This window comes from Macaca thibetana, chromosome 19 (genome assembly GCF_024542745.1).
Source record: "Macaca thibetana thibetana isolate TM-01 chromosome 19, ASM2454274v1, whole genome shotgun sequence".
Lineage (NCBI taxonomy): Eukaryota > Metazoa > Chordata > Mammalia > Primates > Cercopithecidae > Macaca > Macaca thibetana.
The window spans coordinates 28,482,155-28,501,172 of NC_065596.1; the positions used below are offsets into that span (position 1 = coordinate 28,482,155).

General features: G+C 50.6%; 1 protein-coding gene and 1 long non-coding RNA gene across 2 annotated transcripts; one reads left to right on the top strand and one right to left on the bottom strand.

Moving 5' to 3' along the window:
* Positions 1-542: 542 nt before the first annotated feature.
* Positions 543-18,681, bottom strand: TPRX1 (tetrapeptide repeat homeobox 1). The gene is made up of 4 exons (XM_050772369.1): positions 18,555-18,681; positions 18,055-18,125; positions 2,689-2,858; positions 543-2,146 (listed from the first exon to the last, which is right to left on the bottom strand). The coding sequence occupies exons 1-4, from the start codon at positions 18,632-18,634 to the stop codon at positions 1,067-1,069; spliced, it is 1,401 nt and encodes a 466-aa protein (XP_050628326.1). The 5' UTR covers positions 18,635-18,681; the 3' UTR covers positions 543-1,066.
* Positions 3,232-5,658, top strand: LOC126943536 (uncharacterized). The gene is made up of 4 exons (XR_007721763.1): positions 3,232-3,266; positions 3,470-3,784; positions 4,218-4,280; positions 4,734-5,658. It is a non-coding gene; the product is annotated as an uncharacterized LOC126943536 (long non-coding RNA).
* Positions 18,682-19,018: the final 337 nt, after the last annotated feature.

Genomic DNA, 19,018 nt, shown 5'->3' on the forward strand with positions numbered 1-19,018 from the left:
GTTCAATTTGAAAATACAGATATATTGAGATATTTTGTAAAAGTCATTTTATTTTATTATTTTATATTTTTTGACAAGGTCTCATTCCGTACTCCAGGCTGGAGTACAGTAGTATGATCTCAACTCACTGCAACATCCACCTCCCAGGTTCAAGTGATTCTCCTGCTTTAGCCTCCCGAGTAGCTGGGACTACAGGCACCCACCAGCATGCCTGGCTAGTTATTGTATTTTTTTTTTCTTTTTAGTGAGGATGGGGTTTCACCATGTTGGTTAGGCTGGTTTCAAACTCCTGACTTCAAGTGATCCACCTTCCTTGGTCTCCCAAATTATTGGGATTACAGGCATGAGCCACCTTGCCTGGCCCATTTTAATTTTTATTAATAACTTCATTGTGTTTTACAGCGTTATCAGTCTGCTGCTGACGGAAACGAAAAATTAAGACAAACTGGTCCATAACAATAGGTAATTTGAAAAACAGTGAAATAGACAACATTGAAATCAAGAAATGCTACTAATGAAACAAAATGCAAATAGGAAAGGCGTTTGCAGAACTTTAATTGCCAAGAGAATATAAGAATACATTCAAATAAATGAAGGAAAAGGGGTAAACAAAGAGACACATTATGAGGATTTCTAAGGTTCAGTTAACATGTGAGAGTTTAACCTCTCAAACATCAGGGAAATGGATATTACAACCACAACAAAACCACAAGTCATTGGATCAACCAACATTAAAAGGTCTCACAATCCTAAGTGTTGGGGAAGATGCTGACTAGCAGGAGGGCTGGGAAAAGCCCTTTACAAAGCTCTCAAGCGGCATCCACTAATGCCAAACATCCCAGTGAGCAGTGACTCCAATCCCAGCAGAGAAATGCTCAGGCTCAATTCAAATGAGGGGCAGGCACATCCACAGGCCACCTGTGATGGCTGCACAGTGAAGACAGCAAATGTCTGCCTGCAGCTGGGTGGGTAAAGGGTGGTGCATTCACTGCAGAAAGTCACCAGCAGTGTGGACCAGCCACTCCAGGCCCACTGGGATCTGAAGAACTTTGCAGGCACAGGCCCCCTATAAATCCAGTAATGACCTGGGGCCTGAGTCATTTTCATTCACAGAGCCACATTCCTCTTGGTACAGAGACCCTGAGTCTTTTTGGCCCATAGAGTCATCCCCTTCTTGGTACTGAGAGGTCATGGTGGAGACTGAGGATCCCTCCAAGGGGTCTAGGGGTGGGAGCAGCTCTGTGAATTGAGGGAATAACTGGGTGTCTGGCAAGAAGTCGGAGGCATCGGGGCTCTCAGGCCATAAGGGGACTGGGGCTGGGGCTAGGAATGATCCTGGACCTGGGATTGGGGCTGGGACTGAGCCTGGGCCTGGGCCTAAAATCGGGGCTGGGCCTGGAAGTGAGCCTGAGCTTGGCATCTGGCCAGGACTTAAGATGGGACCTGGGCCTCCGAGTCTGCCTGGGCCTGGGATCTGGGCTAGGCCAGGAATCTCGCCTGTGATCGGGCCTGGGCCTGAGATTGGGCCTGGGATCTGGGCTTGGTCTGGGACCTGAGCTGGGCCTGAAATTGGGCCTGGGATTGGGCCAAGGAGTGGGCCTGGAATCTGGGCTGGGCCTGAAATTGGGCCTGGGAGTGGACCAGCGAGTGGGCCTGGGATCTGGGCTGGGCCTGAAATTGGGCCTGGGAGTGGACCAGGCAGTGGGCCTGGAATCTGGGCTGGGCCTGAAATTGGGCCTGGGAGTGGACCAGCGAGTGGGCCTGGGATCTGAGCTGGGCCTGGGATTGGGCCAAGGAGTGGGCCTGGGATCTGGACCCGGCCTGAAATTGGGCCTGAAATTGGGCCTGGGACCTGAGCTGGGCCTCGGATTGGGGCTGGGATCGGGCCAGGGCCTGGACCCAGGACATCTGGGATGCCCTTTTGGGCTCTGCACCCAGGGCCACCCCAGGCCTGGTCGAGGCTGCAGATCGTGGGTTCCGCCGCTGGAAGGATTCCCGAGAGGCCCGGCTGAGGGGCGGAGGCAGCGGCTGCAGGGACTAGGGGCTCAGCGCGGGCTCCTCGGCCTCTCCGCCCAGGGACGCGCTGGGGCTGCTGCTGGAGCCGTCGCTCCCGAGCTAGTTTGGCGCGGCGATTCTTGAACCACACCTGGGGGCAGAGGGGACAGGGAGGAGGTGTGAAGGAGGGCCTCGCGCGGTCGGGTGAGCCGCTTGGGGGCGGGGCCGGCCTCAAGCCTCTCCCTGTGTTCACCCCCACCCCGCGCCCACCATAAGAGGGACCCCCCCACCCCGGCTCCCAGGCCCGGAGAAGGGAGGGGAGAGGGAGGGGAAAAGAAGGGGAGGAGGGTGGGGTGGGAGGGGTGAAGGGTGGGGTGGGAGGGGAGGAGCGGGGCCTGCTGCCCGGGAGCCCGGGGGGCCAGGGAGGGTTCGAGGGGAGGGACCGCGGGTTCTCAGGGGGGCCTGAGGTCTGGGCACCGGGAGACCTCGTGGGGGACAGCTTGGGCCGATCCTGTGGGCGGGTTTGGGTTGGCAGAGAGTTGGAACAGGACTCGATGCAGCCCGGGTCTACACTGGCGGGACCCCTTGCGTGGCAGGGCAGGAGGTGGTCGGGCGGGCCAGGCCCCGGTGAGTGAGAGATGAAGAGGCTCCTTGGGGTGACTGGGGCGGGCGGGGTGGGGCTGGGAGTCAGACCTGCAGTTGGTGCTCCTTGAGGCCGAGTTCCTCCGCCAGTTTCTGTCGCTTGTGGTAGTTCGGGTACTGGTCGTTCTGAAAGTAACTTTCTAGCACTTCCTGCTGGCTTTGAGTGTAGACCGTGCGCTCCTGCCGCTGTCTCCTTGGAGGGTCCGGGGCCAGGGAAGGGCCTGGGGGCGGGAGGGAAACAGGTCAGAGAAGGCCCCAGGGAGCCCCCGGCCCCGCCTAGGGACCCCGTCCCCTGCCCGAGGCCAGGAGCCCGGGCAGTGTGGGCTGGGGCGGCACCGCGGATGGCAGCCTGGTATCCGGACCAGACCTTGCACCTCTCTGGGCCTCAGGGTCCACATCTAGGAAATGGGCATGATAACAGCTCCTGTATTATTAGGGACCCCACAGAAGGGAAGGCAGGCAGCATAGGTGCTGGTTTAATATCTTTCCTTCTGTCTTTTTCTTGGAGAGAGGATCTCGCTCTGTCACCCAGGCTGGAGTGCAGTGATGTGAACACGGCTCAAGGCAGCCTCCACCTCCTGGCCTCAAGCAATCCCCCCGCCTCAGTCTCCCGAGTAGCTGGGACACAGGTGTGCACCACCACCCCTGGGTAACTCGTATTTTTGGTAAAGACGGGTCTCATTGTGTTGGCCCAGCTGGTTTCAGAGTCCTGGGCTCAAGTGATCCTCCCACCGTGGCCTCCCAAAGAGCTGGGATCACAGGCGTGAGACGCTCCGCGCGGCTGCATGGGTTTTCATTTCCCAAACGCCGCTAAGTTCTCCCCTCTCTGCAGGACGGGAAGCCTCCCGCACAGGCCCAGCCCTGCTCTGGCTGCCCAGATCTGCACTCTGCAGCCTCGGCCACAGGATCAGTTCAGACCCCTCACACCCCTGCCCCCGCTCACCTTGGCGATGACCAGGGTCTTGCATCCTGCGTCCTGCTCTGTTCCCAAACACAAGTGTGTACTGACAAGTGCTTGGCTCTTAAATCACTTCTGTGCTGTGCCCACCCTGGCCCACCCTGCCGGGACCCTCCCTTTCCCACCCTGCCCTGCAGTCCCGTCCCCTGGAGGAGCTGAATGATGGATGAATCCTTCATCACTGATCAGGTACTGCCTGCCAAGCTGTGCTAGGAGCTGGGGAACCTCAGTGGGCAACACAGCCTTGGTTTCACCCTCGTGGGCCCAGGCGAGGTGGCATTCCATGCGGGCTTGGGGAGTCAGCATTGTGACCTGTGGTTGGGGTCCCCATCTCAGGAGAGGCACCGCCAGTCAGCCCCCAGGAGTCATCCTTGTTCCTTCCCAGGGCTGGGGCCCCGCATGACCAATGTCAGCGAGTGTACCCACTCCTCCCGGCTCCCGGGCTGCCCGCCTTGTCCAGCCACCATCCCTCCCTCCTGGATGACCCCACAGCCTCCTCTTTGATCCCTTGAGGCCACTCTGGCCCCTACTATCCATTCCAAAAATTGCCCCCCAGGTGCCTATAGGTGTAAGCAGAGCTCGGTACACATTGGTCCTGCTGATAATGGTTTGGTTTCTGTAGTGAATTTGCCCGTGGGGCGAAGTTCTGATGGGCATTTACATAGACCTCTGCTGGTTTCTCCTGGTGAGTAAATGACCTCAGTGCTGGTTTATTCCAGTTTATATACGGGGCTCCCTGTATCAGGAAGGGGCACAGGTCTGATGGACGTGCCCATGGACCGCTGCTGGTCTGCCCTTGTGAGTGAATGAACCTGCTGCTGAAGATACAGGGGACCCATGACCTTGGTCTACAGAAATCAGGTCCCTCAGAGATGCATCTTCTCTGTCAGACACCTGGCTGTCCCCATTTCCCCATGGCAGGACCCACATGGATTCGGGGGTTAGAGAGATTGACAAGGCTCATGGTGCAGGGAACTAGAAATGACTCATGCTATCAATTTCAAAATTCAATAAAACGTAGACATTGTTACCACAGGCCTGGCTTATTGTTTTCACCTGCTACTTAGAGTTCTGTTGTAGAAAGCAGCATCCCCAGCAATGATTCCTCATCGCATGTGTTGTCCGGCTTCATCTACAGGACATGCTGGGAACACAGTGGTGACCACGGAGATTTTGCACCATGGCTATTTATTTGGCCAATAAAGACATAAACAGATGAACAAGCTCACTGGTACTATTTTGTGAAAACAGACATTTAAATATAAGCAAGTTCACGGCAGCATAATTCACAATCACCCAAGAGGAGAAAACGCTGAAACATCGATCCACTGATGGATAAACAAAATGCCGTGTGGCTGGGCGCAGTGGCTCATGCCTGTAATCCCAGCACTTTGGGAGGCTGAGGTGGGCGAATCGCTTGAGGTCAGGAGTTTGAGGCCAGCTTGGTCAACAAGGTAAAAACAGGTCTCTGCTAAAAATACAAAAAATTAGCCAAGCGTGGTGGCAGGAGCCTGGAATCCCACCTATTTGTTAGGCTGAGGTAGGAGAATCACTTGAACCCAGGAGGCAGAGGTTGCAGGGAGCTGAGATCGTGCCACTGAACTCCAGCCTGGGTGACAGAGGGAGACTCCACCTCAAAAAACAAAACAAAACAACGCCCCCCCCAAAAAAAAACCCACAAAAAATAGAAACCCAAAATGTTCTGTATTCACACAATGGGATAGTACTCAACCACGAAAAGGAATAAAGCTCTGATACATGCTACAACGTGGATGAACCTTGCCAACATGAAGCCAAGTGAAAGAAGCCAGACTGAAAAGCACATATATGATTCTATTTATACGAAGTGTCCAGAATAGGCAAATCCATAGGGACAGAAAGCAGATTAGTGGTTGCTAGGGGTTGGGGAGAAGGGAAAATTGGGACCAACTGGGAATAGCTACAGGGATAGCTCCCGGGCATGGTGAAAAATGTTCTAAAATTGACTGTAGTGATGGAGGCACAACTCTGCAAATAGACTAAAAACCATTTAATTTTTTTTTTTTTTTTGAGATGGACTCTTGCTCTATCACCCAGGCTGGAGAGCAGTAGTGGCGTGATCTTGGCTCCCTGCAACCTCACCTCTAGGTTCAAGTGATTCTCCTGCCTCAGCCTTCCGAATAGCTGGGATTACAGGCGCACACCACCACGTCCAGTCAATTTTATGTATTTTTAGTAGAGACAGGGTTTCACCATGTTGGCCAGGCTGGTCTTGAATGCCTGACTTCAAGTGATCCGCCCACCTCAGCCTCCCAAAGTGCTGGGATTACAGTCGTGAGCCACCGAGCCCGGCCAATTTTCTTATTTTATTTATTTGTTTATTGAGACTGAGTCTCGATCTGTCACCTAGACTAAAATGCAGTGGTGTGATCTTGGCTTACTGCAATCTCTGCCTCTTGGATTCAAGCGATTCTCCTGCCTTAGCCTTCCGAGTGGCTGGGACTACAGGCGCCTGCCACCACACCCGGCTAATTTTTTTTTTTTTTTGTATTTTTAGTAGAGATGGAGTTTCACCATGTGAACTTCTGACCTCAGGTGATCTGTGCACCTTGACCTCCCAAAGTGCTGGGATTACAGGTGTGAGCCACCGTGCCTGCCCTCAATTATTTATTGTAAGACTTATCCTGGGAAAATTCTTGCTCCCCTGTGAATAAGCGCAGATATCAGGGTTCAGTGTAGCATTTCTTTGAAATATCAACTGAGTTAGTTGGATTAACTCACGCCCACAAATTAGAAGATGATTAATTTGTGGCAACCTCAGACTATGGAGTGGTAATAAAAGTTGAAAAAAGGGATGCAGGGGTAACCAATTAGTAACAAATGATGATTTTTAATGTATTTTTTGTTTTGTTTGCCTGTTGGATGTCTGCTTGCTGTTTACTGAAATAAATGTGTCTTGAATGCAGACACTTTGTTGGGCTTTTTTTTTTTAATTCCTCCCGAATTCCCATGTCTATAATAGGAAAAGCTCAAAGTTGCTGACTAATAATGAACTAAAGGATTGAGTTTGTGTTTTCCATGTCGAATGCTGTCTCAGGCACGTTGTTTATTTTGAAGAATGTATACATTTAATAAGCACATACAAAAATATATACATATTCTACATATATATATTTTCTTTTCTTTCCTTTTTTTTTTTTTTGGAGACAGGATCTCACTCTGTCACCCAGGCTGGATTGCACTGGCACGATCTCGGCTCACTGCAACCTCTGCCTCCTTGGCTCAAGCCCTTCTCCCACCTCAGCCTCCCAAGTAGCTGGGAGGACAGGCGCCTGCGCCACCACGCCTGGCTAATTTTTGTATTTTTTGTAGAGACGGGGTTTTGCCATGTTGCCCAGGCTGATCTCTAACTCCTGACCTCAAGTGATCCATCCACGTTGGCCTCCCAAAGTGCTGAGATTAGAGGCATGAGCCACCTTGTCTGGCCCGTAATATATTTGAATGAACAATAAATAACAATGATAAAAACTCCTGCAAAAGTAAGTACCCAGAGATGATGGGGAATGTCTATTTTCTCTATTTCCTGCTGCTTATAATTATGATTTTTTAAGGGACAACCTGGAAAACAAGAAGCATTTCTGGCCTTGAATGCCACCCGAGGGCTCGTCGGCACCCTGCCCACACTCTCGTCTTGATGTGTCTTCAGGGTTGGACGGAATTTCTGGAGATTCCTCCTGGGCCTTCCCAGGCAATGACCAAATTCCTAGAGTCACGTGGATGGAGGGAGGTCTTCCGGAGCCTGGGGCAAAAGCAACGTAGGTGGGAATGAAGCAGGTGGAAAAGCATGCAGAAGGGATTATGAAATCCATTCTTGGCCAGGCGCAATGACTCACACCTGTAATCCCAGCACTTTGGGAGACTGAGGCTGGAGGATCATCTGAGGTCAGGAGTTCAAGACCAGTCTGGCCAACATGGTGAAACCCCGTCTCTACCAGAAATACAAAAATGAACTGCACATGGTGGAGGGCGCCTGTAGTCCCAGCTACTCGGGAGGCTGAGGCAGGAGAATCGCTTGAACCCGGGAAGCAGAGGCTGCAGTGAGCCGAGATTGTGCCACTGCACTCCAGCCTAGGTGACAGAGTAAGACTCCATCTCAAATAAATAAATAAATAAATAAATAAATAAATCCATTCGTATTTGATTCCTTCAGAACAGAAACAATGGCTCTCTCCTTATCCATCAATTTTTTTTTTTTTTTTTGAGACAGAGTCTTGCTCTGTCACCCAGGCTGGAGTGCAGTGGCAGGATCTTGGCTCACTGCAACCTCCACCTCTTGGGTTCAGGCCCTTCTCTTGCCTCAGCCTCCCGAGTAGCTGGGATTACAGGTGCCTGCCACCACCCCTGGCTAATTTTTCTATTTTTAGTAGAGACGGCATTTCACCATATTGGCCAGATTGGTCTCGAATTCCTGACCTTGTGGTCTGCCTGCCTCTGCTTCCCAAAGTGCTGGGATTACAGGCACGCCCGGCCTCCCATCAATTCTTCAGTCTCCTCTTTTACCCTATGCCTGTGGGCTCTGATGGGGTGGACCTCTTGGTGGGGTTGACTCAACTCTGCTCCTGCCCCCAAGAGGCCCACAGACACCTCCCCATCCTCTGCAATGTGAGGGTATGTCTTGGTGCAGGGGCAGGGGGTTCAGGAGGGGCACACGGGCAACAAGGTGTCGTTTGGGCTTTGAAGACAATATTGGGCAGATCAGAGTGAGGGTGATGAAGGCGTGAGGTTGGCTTTTGCTTTCTAGAATCCTGTTGTTCAATGTCTTTCTGCCATTGGGGTTCCTCTCGGTGTCTGGACATTCATTCTTGAAGCACTGTCCTTTCTCTATCTTTTTAAAAAAATTTTATTTTATTTATTTATTTATTTATTTATTTATTTATTGAGATGGGGTCTTGCTCTGTCGTCCAGGCTGGAATGCAGTGGCACAATCTCGGCTCACTACAAGCTCTGCCTCCCAGGTTCACGCCATTCTCCTGCCTCAGCCTCCCGAGTAGCTGGGACTACAGGCGCCTGCCACCACGCCTGGCTAATTTCTTGTATTTTTAGTAGAGACGGAGTTTCACCGTGTTAGCCAGGATGGTCTCGATATCCTGACCTTGTGATCCACCCGCCTCGGCCTCCCAAAGTGCTGGGATTACAGGTGTGAGCCACCACGCCTGGCCTGCTTTCTAGAATCCTGTTGTTCAATGTCTTTCTGCTATTGGGGTTCCTCTCAGTGTCTGGACATTCATTCTTGAAACACTGTCCTTTCTCTCTTTTTTATTAAATTTTATTTTTTGAGACAGGATGTCTCTCTGTCACCCAGACTGGACTGCAGTGGATTGATCTCGGGTCACTGCAACTTCTGCCTCCCGGGTTCAAGGGATTCTCATGCGTCAGCCTCCAGAGTAGCTGGGATTACAGGTACCTGCCACTATGCCTGGCTAATTTTTGTCTTTTTAGTAGAGACGGGGTTTCACCATGTTGGCCAGGTTGGTCTCAAACTCCTGACCTCAGGTGATCCACCCGCCTCAGCCTCCCAATGTGCTAAAATTACAGGTGTGAGCCACCGCACCTGGCCAGCCCTGAGTTTAATTTGAATGAATCAATAATATATTAATATATGTTCAATAAGGTGTCTTTAAACCGAAACACGCATGAACCAGGGTGAGGTATTGATCGATTGATGACAATAGTGTGAGCAGATCCTTGCAGGACCCCAAATCTGTATTTCCCCCGGGAGCAGTGGTTCCTTATTGGCTAAGACCATGTTCATGGCAACTTCATAGAACATAACCAGTGAGAATATTCTGAGAACTGCCTGTATTTATTTATTTATTTTTAATTTATTTTATATATATATATATATTTGGAGACAGAGTTTCGCTCTTGTTGCCCAGGCTGGAGTGCAATGGTGCAATCTCAGCTCCCTGCAATCTCTGCCTCCTGGGTTCAAGCAATTCTCCTGCCTCAGCCTCCCAAGTAGCTGGGATTACAGGCACCTGCCACCATGCCTGGCTAATTTTGTTTTTTTTTTAGTAGAGATGGGGTTTCTCCATGTTGGTCAGGCTGGTCTTGAACTCCCGACCTCAGGTGATCCGCCCACCTCAGCCTCCCAATGTGCTGGGATTATAGGTGTGAGTCACCCGCACCCGGCCTGAGAACTGCCTGTATTTATTAAGTGCTCTGTACATTCAAGGGACTGACCTAGGCACCTCCAGATAGTTAACGGGTATAGCCCTTGTTCTCATGGAACTCATCCTCCGAGTGGGGGAAGGCAGGTGCTTTACTCAAAGAATCACAGAATAGGCTGCGCGCTATGGCTAATGCCTGTAATCCCAGCACCTTGGGAGGCTGAGGTGGGTGGATTGCTTGAGGCCAGGAGTTCGAGACCAGCCTGGGCAAAATAGCGAGACCTTGTCTCTCTAAAAAATACAAAAAATGGTCAGGCATGGTGACTCATGCCTGTAATCCCAGCACTTTGGGAGACCGAGCCAGGAGGATCAGTTGAGGTGAGGGTTTCGAGACCAGCCTGGCCAATAGGGTGAAACTCTGTCTTTACTAAAAATACAAAAAATTAGTCGGGCATGGTAGTGTGCGCCTGTAGTCCCAGCTACTTGGGAGGCCAAGGCAGGAGAATTGTTTGAACCCAGGAGGGGAGGTTGCAGTGAGCCGAGATCACACTGAGGCAGAAATTAAAAGAGAGAAACAGAATAAAGCAAAGGTTAAGTGAGAAACACTGCACTTCGGCCTGGGCCACAGAGTGATACTCCATCTCAAAAAATCCCCCCAAAACCAAAAACTAAACAAAAAAGCCTGGGCATGGTGGCTCACACCTGTAATCCTAGTGCTTTGGGGGGCTGAGGTGCGTGGATCACTTGAGGTCAGGAGTTCAAGACCAGCCTGGCCAACATGGTGCAACCCCATCTGTACTAAAAATACAAAAATTAGCTAGGCGTGGTGGCACGTGCCTGTAATCCTAGTTACTCAGGAGGTTGAAGCAGGAGAATGGCTTGAACCCAGGAGGTGGAGGTTGCAGTGAGCCGAGCTCACACCACTGCACTCCAGCCTGGGCGACCGAGTGAGACTCTGTTTCAAAACAAATAAAAACAAAAGCATAAAACAAACAAAAAAACCCTCCCAAAATTAGCCAGGTGGAGTGGTGTGTTCCTGTAGTCCCGGCTGCTTGGGAGGCTGAGGTGGGAGGATCGCTGGAGTCTGGGAGGTTGAGGCTACATTGAGCTGTGCTCTCCACCTGCACTCCAGCCTGGGCAACAGGGTGAGACCCTGTCTCCAAACACAAACAATCCCCCCAAAACCCCACAAGCCCCCCCAAACACAACCCCAAAAAACCACATGCCAAGAATTAATAAATAACTCTGGATGAGAGAATCGGGTCCTTGTAGAGAGGGAAGATACTCCAGAATTGCAGGTGGAGGCACTAGGCGCTCCGGTGACCGTGGCAGTGAGAGCCAAATTGGGAAGACACTTTCCAGGCGCAGGGAGCAAGACCTCTCAGCCTCCAGGTGCCCTCTCCGCCCCTTGGCGTCCCCCCACCCTGCCTGTCTGTCTCCCCCCTTCTCTGTTCCTCAGTTTCCCCTCCTCGTTGCCCCTTGTGGGATCCCAGTGTGTGAGTTGCTGTATGTCTACCGCCTTCCAGGGTCTGACAAGCAGGAGTTTTCATTATATTCTGGGAGTCCGCCCCTCTCCACCCCCAAATCGGATCTAATTCTCTCTGCTCTGCTGAGGCTGGCCGGGCCTAAGAGGATTGGAACATTTGCTAAATGGGACCAGGACAGGGTCAGAGAGGCAGCGATGGGGACACCCAGGCGCCAGGACGGCCACCAGGGGGCGGCAGAGGACGAGGGAGACCCGAAGACAGAGGGGACAGAGAAGGGCAGGGTGGGGGTGGGGGTGGGGTGGGGGTGGGCGTGGGGGTGGGGGTGGGCGTGGGGGTGGGGTGGGGGTGGGGGCGGGATGGGGGTTGTGGGCCATGTCGGCGGAGGCAGGGAGTGGACACAGGCATATTCCCTGGCTGTTTAGGGAACCACATTTAAGGGGTTAGAAGGGGGCCAACATTACTGAATTTTTTTTATTTTGAGACGGAGTCCTGCCCTGTCGCCCAGGCTGGAGTGCAGTGGTGTGATCTTGGCTCACTGAAACCTCTGACTCCTGGGTTCAAAGGATTCTCCTGTCTCAGCCTCCCAATAGCTAGGAATATATATATTCCCAGCTAATTTTTGTATTTTAGTAGAGACGGGGTTTCACCATGTTGGCCAGGCTGGTCTTGAACTCCTGACCTCGTGATCCACCCACCTCGGCCTCCCAAAGTGCTGGGATTACAGGCGTGAGCCACCGCGTCCGGCTCAAAATACATTTTAAATAAAATTTAAAATCTTCAAAAGTATTTTTTTAATTCCACACTTTTAATTTCTACTTCATGCCAGGCCCAGTGGCTCATGCCTGTAATCCCAGCACTTTGGGAGGCCCAGGCAGGAGGATCACTTGAGATCAGGAGGTTGAGACCAGTCTGGGCAACATAGTGAGACCCTCGTCTCTTCAAAAAAAAAAAAAAAAGAAAAAAGAGAAAAAGAAAAAAGGCAGGTGTGGTGGTGTGCACCTGTAGTTCCAGCTACTCAGGAGGCTGAGACGAGAGGATCATTTGAGCCTAGGAGGTTGAGGCTTCAGTGAGCTGTGATTACGTCACTGCACTCCAGCCTGGGCAACAGAGCAAGACTCTGTCTCAAAAAAAAAAAAAAAGGCCGGGCGCGGTGGCTCAAGCCTGTAATCCCAGAACTTTGGGAGGCTGAGGCGGGTGGATCATGAGGTCAGGAGATCGAGACCATCCTGGCTAACATTGTGAAACCCCGTCTCTACTAAAAATACAAAAAACTAGCTGGGCATGGTGGCGGGCGCCTGTAGTCCCAGCTACTCGGAGGCTGAGGCGGGAGAATGGCGTGAACCCAGGAGGCGGAGCTTGCAGTGAGCCGAGCTCGTGCCACTGCACTCCAGCCTGGGCGACACAGCGAGACTCCGTCTCAAAAAAAAAAGTAAAAAGAAATAATTTCCAATACAGTAAGTAGCAATAGATATATAGTCAATATCAACAAAAGCTCTTTGAGCCATTAGTTACTTTAAATTTCAAGAGCTGGAGAGGACCCTGCGGTGTTTCTTTGGGACTTGGGGCAAGTCTTTAAATTTAGACTCTGGGTCATGTGTAGCAGGGTAGTTGAGGGCACAGTTTTGAGAGGCAAACATGGCTGGCTCCAAATATTGTTTGTTTATGTATTTTTATATATATATATATTGAGACAGGGTCTTGCTCTGTTGCCCAGGCTGGCATGCAGTAGTGTGATCAGTCTCGGCTCACTGCAATCTCTGCTTCCTGGGTTCCAGCGATTCTCATGCCTCAGCCTCCTGAGTAGCTGGGATTATAGGTGCGCACCACCATGCAGCTAATGTTTTGTATTTTCAGTGGAGATGGGGTTTTGCCATGTGGGCCAGGCTGGTCTCGAACTCCTGAGCTCAAGCGATCCTGCCACCTTGGCTTCCCAAAGTGCTGCGATTACAGGTGTGAACCATTGCGCCTGACCTTCTTTTTAATTTTTTAAAATTATTTTTTTGGCCTCCTCCCCCTTCTAATATATTTTATTTTGTAGAGATAGGGTCTCCCTATGTTGCCTAGGCCGGCCTCAGTCTCTAATCCATAGCCTCAAATGATCCTCCCGCCTTGGCCTCCCAAACCAAGGGTTTTTTTTTTTTTTTTTTTTTGAGATGAGTCTCGCTGTGTCGCCCAGGCTGGAGTGCAGTGGCGCGATCTCGGCTCACTGCAAGCTCCGCCTCCCGGGTTCATGCCATTCTCCTGCCTCAGCCTCCCGAGTAGCTGGGACTACAGGCGCCCGCCACCTCGCCCAGCTAATTTTTTGCATTTTTAGTAGAGACGGGGTTTCACCGTGTTAGTCAGGATGGTCTCGATCTCCTGACCTCGTGATCCGCCTGCCTCGGCCTCCCAAAGTGCTGGGATTACGGGCGTGAGCCACCGCGCCCGGCCGGTTTTTTTTTTTTTTTTTGAGAGAGACTCTCGCTCTGTAGTCCAGGCTGGAGTGCAGTGGCGCGATCTCGGCTCACTGCTACCTCCACCTCCCGGTTTCACGCCATTCTCCTGCCTCAGCCTCCCTAGTAGCTGGGCCTATAGGCGCCCGCCACCTCGCCCGGCTAATTTTTTTGTATTTTTTAATAGAGACGGGGTTTCACCGTGTTAGCCAGGATGGTATCGATCTTCTGACCTTGTGATCTGCCCGCCTGGGCCTCCCAAAGTGCTGGGATTACAGGCGTGAGTCACAGCGCCCAGCTGAGACCCTGTCTAAAAAAAAAAAAAAAAAAAAAAAAGAGAATATAGCCAGCCCTCCAGAAGCCAGAAGCCCTTCTCATCCCTCAATTCACTCCCTTCCTCCAATGGCAATCGTTATCCTGACTTCCAATAGCATGGTGCCCACGTGCCAGTTTTTATAATTTGTGTAAATGGAATCATACTGTATTCTTCTTTCTCTCTCTCCCTCTCCTACATACTCTCTGTTATGTCTGGCTTCTGTTTTTCGGTGTTATAGTTGTGAGATTCACCCATGTATTGTGTATCTTATCATTTGTTTCTTTTTGTTTATTTATTTATTTTTAATTTTTTATTATACTTTAAGTTCTGGGATACATGTCCAGAACATGCAGGTTTGTTACATAGATATACACGTGCCATGGTGGTTTGCTGCACCCATCAACCCGTCATCTACATTAGATATTTCTCCCAGTGCTATCCCTCCCCTAGCCCCCCACCCCCCAATAGGCCCCGATGTGTGATGTTCCCCTCCCTGTGTCCATGTGTTCTCATTGTTCAGCTCCCACTCATGAGTGAGAACATGCGGTGTTTGGTTTTCTGTTCCTGTGTTAGTTTGCTGAGAATGATGGTTTCCAGCTTCATCCATGTCCCTGCAAAGGACATGAGCTCACCCTTTTTAATGGCTGCATAGTATTCCATGATGTATATGTGCCACATTTTCTTTATCCAGTCTATCATTGATGGATATTTGATAGTCTTGCTCCACCACGCAGGCTGGAGTGCAGTGGTGCGATCTTGGCTCACTGCAACCTCCACCTCCTAGGCTCAAGTGATTCTCCTGTTTCAGCCTCCCGAGTAGCTGGGATTACAGGTACGTGCCACTGAGTCCAGCTAATTTTTGTATTTTTAGTAGAGGTGGGCTTTCACCATGTTGGCGGGGCTGGTCTCAAACTCCTGACCTCAAGTGATCCACCCACCTCAACCTCCCAAAGTGCTTGGGATTACAGGCATTAGCCACTGCGCTCAGCCTATTTTTGTTATTTTAATGGATTGATAAATATATTATTTTGTTTCTTTCTGTTTTAATTTTTTGTTCTTTTGAGCAGGGTCTTGCTCTGTTGCCCAGACTAGAGTGCAGTGGTGCGATCTCGGCTCACTGCAACCTACACCTCCTGAGTTCAAGTGATTCTCATGCCTCAGCCACCTGAGTAGCTGGGACAACAGGCATGCAACACCACGCCCGGCTAATTTTTGCATTTTTAGTAGAGACAGGTTTCACCAAGTTGGCCAGGCTGGTGTTGAACTTCTGACCTCAAGTGATTCGACTGCCTTGGCCTCCCTAAGTGCTGGGATTACAGGCGGGAGCCTCTGCGCCTGGCTAGTTTTAATGTTTCTTAAGGTAAATGGCAATGGATATAACTGATACAAACAAAAGCTCTTTGGGTATTCAATGATTTTTTTTTTTCTTTTTTTGAGACAAGGTCTCGCCCTGTCACCCAGGTTGGAGTGCAGCGGTGCAATCATGGCTCACTGTAGCCTAAGTCCCTCCAGGCCCAAATGATCCTCCCACCTCAGCCTCTTGAGTAGCTGGGACTACAGGCATGTGCCATCAACCCCAGGTAATTTTTTATGTTTCTTTTTGTAGAGATGGAGTCCTACTATGTTGCCCAGTCTGGTCGTGAACTCCTGGGCTCAAGCGATTCACCTGCCTTGGCCTCCCAGAGTGCTGGGATTACAGCTGTGAGCCACCATGCCCAACTTTTCAATGACTTTTAAGAACATAAAGGGATCCTGAGACCAAGGAGTTTCAGACTTATCTCTGGGCAGGATTGTTCTAAGTGAATGCAGCAGAAAAAACGTATCCAGTCTATTATCGACAGTCATTTGGGAAGCTTTCAGTGTGGGGCTCTTGTGAAGGTTGATGCTAGGGACATTATTGTTCTCATCTTTTTGGTGAAACAAGACAGAGTTTCTGTTGGGTATGTACCAAGGAATGAAGGCACTGAGTCATATACTCAACTTTAAAAAATACTGCCAAACCATTTTTCAAAGACAGCGACCGTACTTTGCCCCAGCAGGGTGTGCAAATCCTGAATGCTCCATGTCCTTGTCAACACATGGCATTGTCAGTCTTCCATTTTAGCTGTCCTGGCGGGACGTGGAGTTACCACTATGAGCTTTTCATTTGCCTTTCCCTGTTGATCAATGAATGTGAGCCCTGTGTCATACACTGGTGGATTATTTGCTATTCTCACTTTTGAAATGCCTGTATAAGTCTTCTGCAACCTGGTTGAATATCCAGGCACTGATGTTTTATGACCTCAAAGAGTGGAACAAGGGACATCAGTGTCCCTGCCCTGGGGATCAACCTGGGAGGCCCAAGGCTGGTTCTCAGAGCTGTGGGGTGTGGCACCCACTGGGTCCCAGGTTCCCACCTGAACAGCTGTTCTCACAGGTGAGGCCTGAAAGCTCACAGCCACCTGATGGGGAAGACACACAGATAACTCCGTTCTACAGCAGGGGAGACTGAGCCTGGGACGGAGGGAGGTGCCCACAGGTCAGGTGGCTGAAGACCTTAAGGACTTCCAGGGGGTCCCAGCTTCTCACACACTGCATGCACCACGGACCTTGGGAACAAGATCTCAGGGAACCATAACCCCATGGAAACTTCCTCCGAGGTGGCTCCTGGTATCATCCCGGCTTTACAGAGGAGGAAACTGAGGCTGAGGGAAGTGGAGTCTCCAGTTCTGTCTCGCACATCAGCGGCAGAGCCAGGGCTGGGCCAGCACCTGCCCCGGAGCCTGTGCCCTCCTGACCACCAGGCGACATGGCTTCTTAGGACACTCACCACAGCCCCACGGAGCTCAGAGGTCCCTTTCTCAGAGGAGGAAACTGAGGCTGAGAGAAGTTTCGTCAATTCCCGAGGTCACACAAGTGATGAGTGGAAGAACCAGGGGTAGAATTTAAATCTCTTTGGCCCCAGAGACCCGCTCTTCATCTTCAAGTCTACCTGGGGTTCCTAGAAGTTGGATGAGGTCAGCTTCCTCCTCTGCTCCCACTCCCACCCCAGGCCACCCCATGCTAGGCCTGGGACACGGGGTTCCCAGGGCTCATTGTGACAGCTTGTCACTGTATCCACTTTGCAGAAGAGGAAACTGAGGCCCAGGAGCCCACATGAAGAGCCCAAGGCCATGCAGTGAGAAAAGAACAGAGTTTAAACCCAAACTCATGTGGCTTCATGCCAGCTCTTGGCAAGACCCTCCTGGCTCAGCCATGTTCAGGGCCCTCCCTTGTCAGCCCCACCAGCCTCTCTCTGCAGCCTTTGTAGGCTCCTCTGTCCGCTGAAGACAAGGAGCTGGGTGGATGCATCCACTACCAGGCATGGGACTTGGTAGAAGCCGGGATTCATGGCACAGTTAGAGCCTGAATGAATTAACTCAGGAACAATATGATTACTGAAGCATCCAGAGATTCAAACACCAGTGCGTAGCCCCATAGTCTGACCTCACAGACCCTTTGTCCTTTTGCAGAAACATCACACCATTTCTCTGTGCCAGTTTCTCTACCTGGTTCTGCCCATCCGTCCATCCATCCATCCATTCATCCATCCATCCATCATCCATCATCCATCCATCCATCATCCATCATCCATCCATCATCCATCCATCCATCCATCCATCCATCCATCCATCCATCCATCATCCATCCATTCATCCATCCATCCATCATCCATCATCCATCCATCATCCATCCATCCATCCATCCATCCATCCATTTCTTTTTTTTTTTTTGAGGCGGAGTCTCGCTCTGTCGCCCAGGCTGGAGTGCAGTGGCGCGATCTCGGCTCACTGCAAGCTCCGCCTCCCGGGTTCCCGCCATTCTCCTGCCTCAGCCTCCCGAGTAGCTGGGACTACAGGAGCCGCCACCACGCCCGGCTAATTTTTTTGTATTTTTAGTGGAGACGGGGTTTCATTGTGTTAGCCAGGATGGTCTCGATCTCCTGATCTCGTGATCCGCCCGCCTCGGCCTCCCAAAGTGCTGGGATTACAGGCTTGAGCCACCGCGCCCGGCCCCATCCATCCATTTCTTTCACATTTATTGAACACACACTTACTACGCTGTGTCTGGGACAGTCCCAGGTACTGGGAGTACAGCTGAGAACAAGACAGACAGGGCACCATCCTCCTGACAAGGGCAGACAAGAAACAAGGTGTCAATAAGAGTTTTGCAGAAAACAGGATGAACGTGTTAGGGAGCTAAGGGAGTACAGGCATGAGGAGTCCCCCATCCTGCAGCAGAGCCTGGAGTGCAACTCATTAACAACCTGATCCAAGGATCCTCCAGTATTCCACACATCTTCAGACTGTCCCCAGAATTTAATCCCACTTTATTTTATTTTATTTTACTTTAAGTTCTAGGGTACATGTGCACAACGCGCAGGTTTGTTACATAGGTATACATGTGCCATGTTGGTTTGCTGCACCCATTAACTCGTCATTTACATTAGGTATTTCTCCTAATGCTATTCCTCCCCCTACCCCCGACCCCATGACAGGCCCCTGTGTGTGATGTTCCCCACCCTGTGTCCAGGTGTTCTCATTGTTCAATTCCCACCTACGAGTAAGAACATGTGGTGTTTGGTTTTCTGTCCTTGTGATAGTTTGCTCAGAATGATGGTTTCCAGCTTCATCCATGTCCCTGCAAAGGACATGAACTCATCCTTTTTTATGGCTGCATAGTATTCCATGGTGTATATGTGCCACATTTTCTTAATCTTTAGCCCCACTTTTTCCAACTGCAATCATGTGCATTACAATAAGTCTCAAAATCAGGTAGCATAAGTTCTCCAACTCGTTTTATTTTTCCAAGGCTTCTTTGATTATTCTAAATCACTTATATTTCCATAGCAACTTCAGAATCAGTTTGACAATCAATTTCTACGGAAAAATCCTGAGGAGATTCTGATTGGGATTGCAGTAAATCTAAAGATTAGTTTGAGAAGAATTGACCTCTTAATAATATTGAGTCTTCTAATCCATGAACATGGTATATAGTTCACTACTGACTTAAGTCTCCTT

What these genes read in the sequence shown, in the direction of transcription:
- TPRX1 (XM_050772369.1), bottom strand. Translation starts at nt 18,634, where the DNA reads ATGGATGAAGCTGGAAACCATCATTCTGAGCAAACTATCACAAGGACA. An exon ending in CCACATGTTCTTACTCGTAG is followed by an intron (nt 18,126 to 18,554) that starts GTGGGAATTGAA and finishes TGCCCTTGTCAG; the next exon opens with GAGGATGGTGCCCTGTCTGT. An exon ending in ACTGTCCCAGACACAGCGTA is followed by an intron (nt 2,859 to 18,054) that starts GTAAGTGTGTGT and finishes TCCCGCCCCCAG; the next exon opens with GCCCTTCCCTGGCCCCGGAC.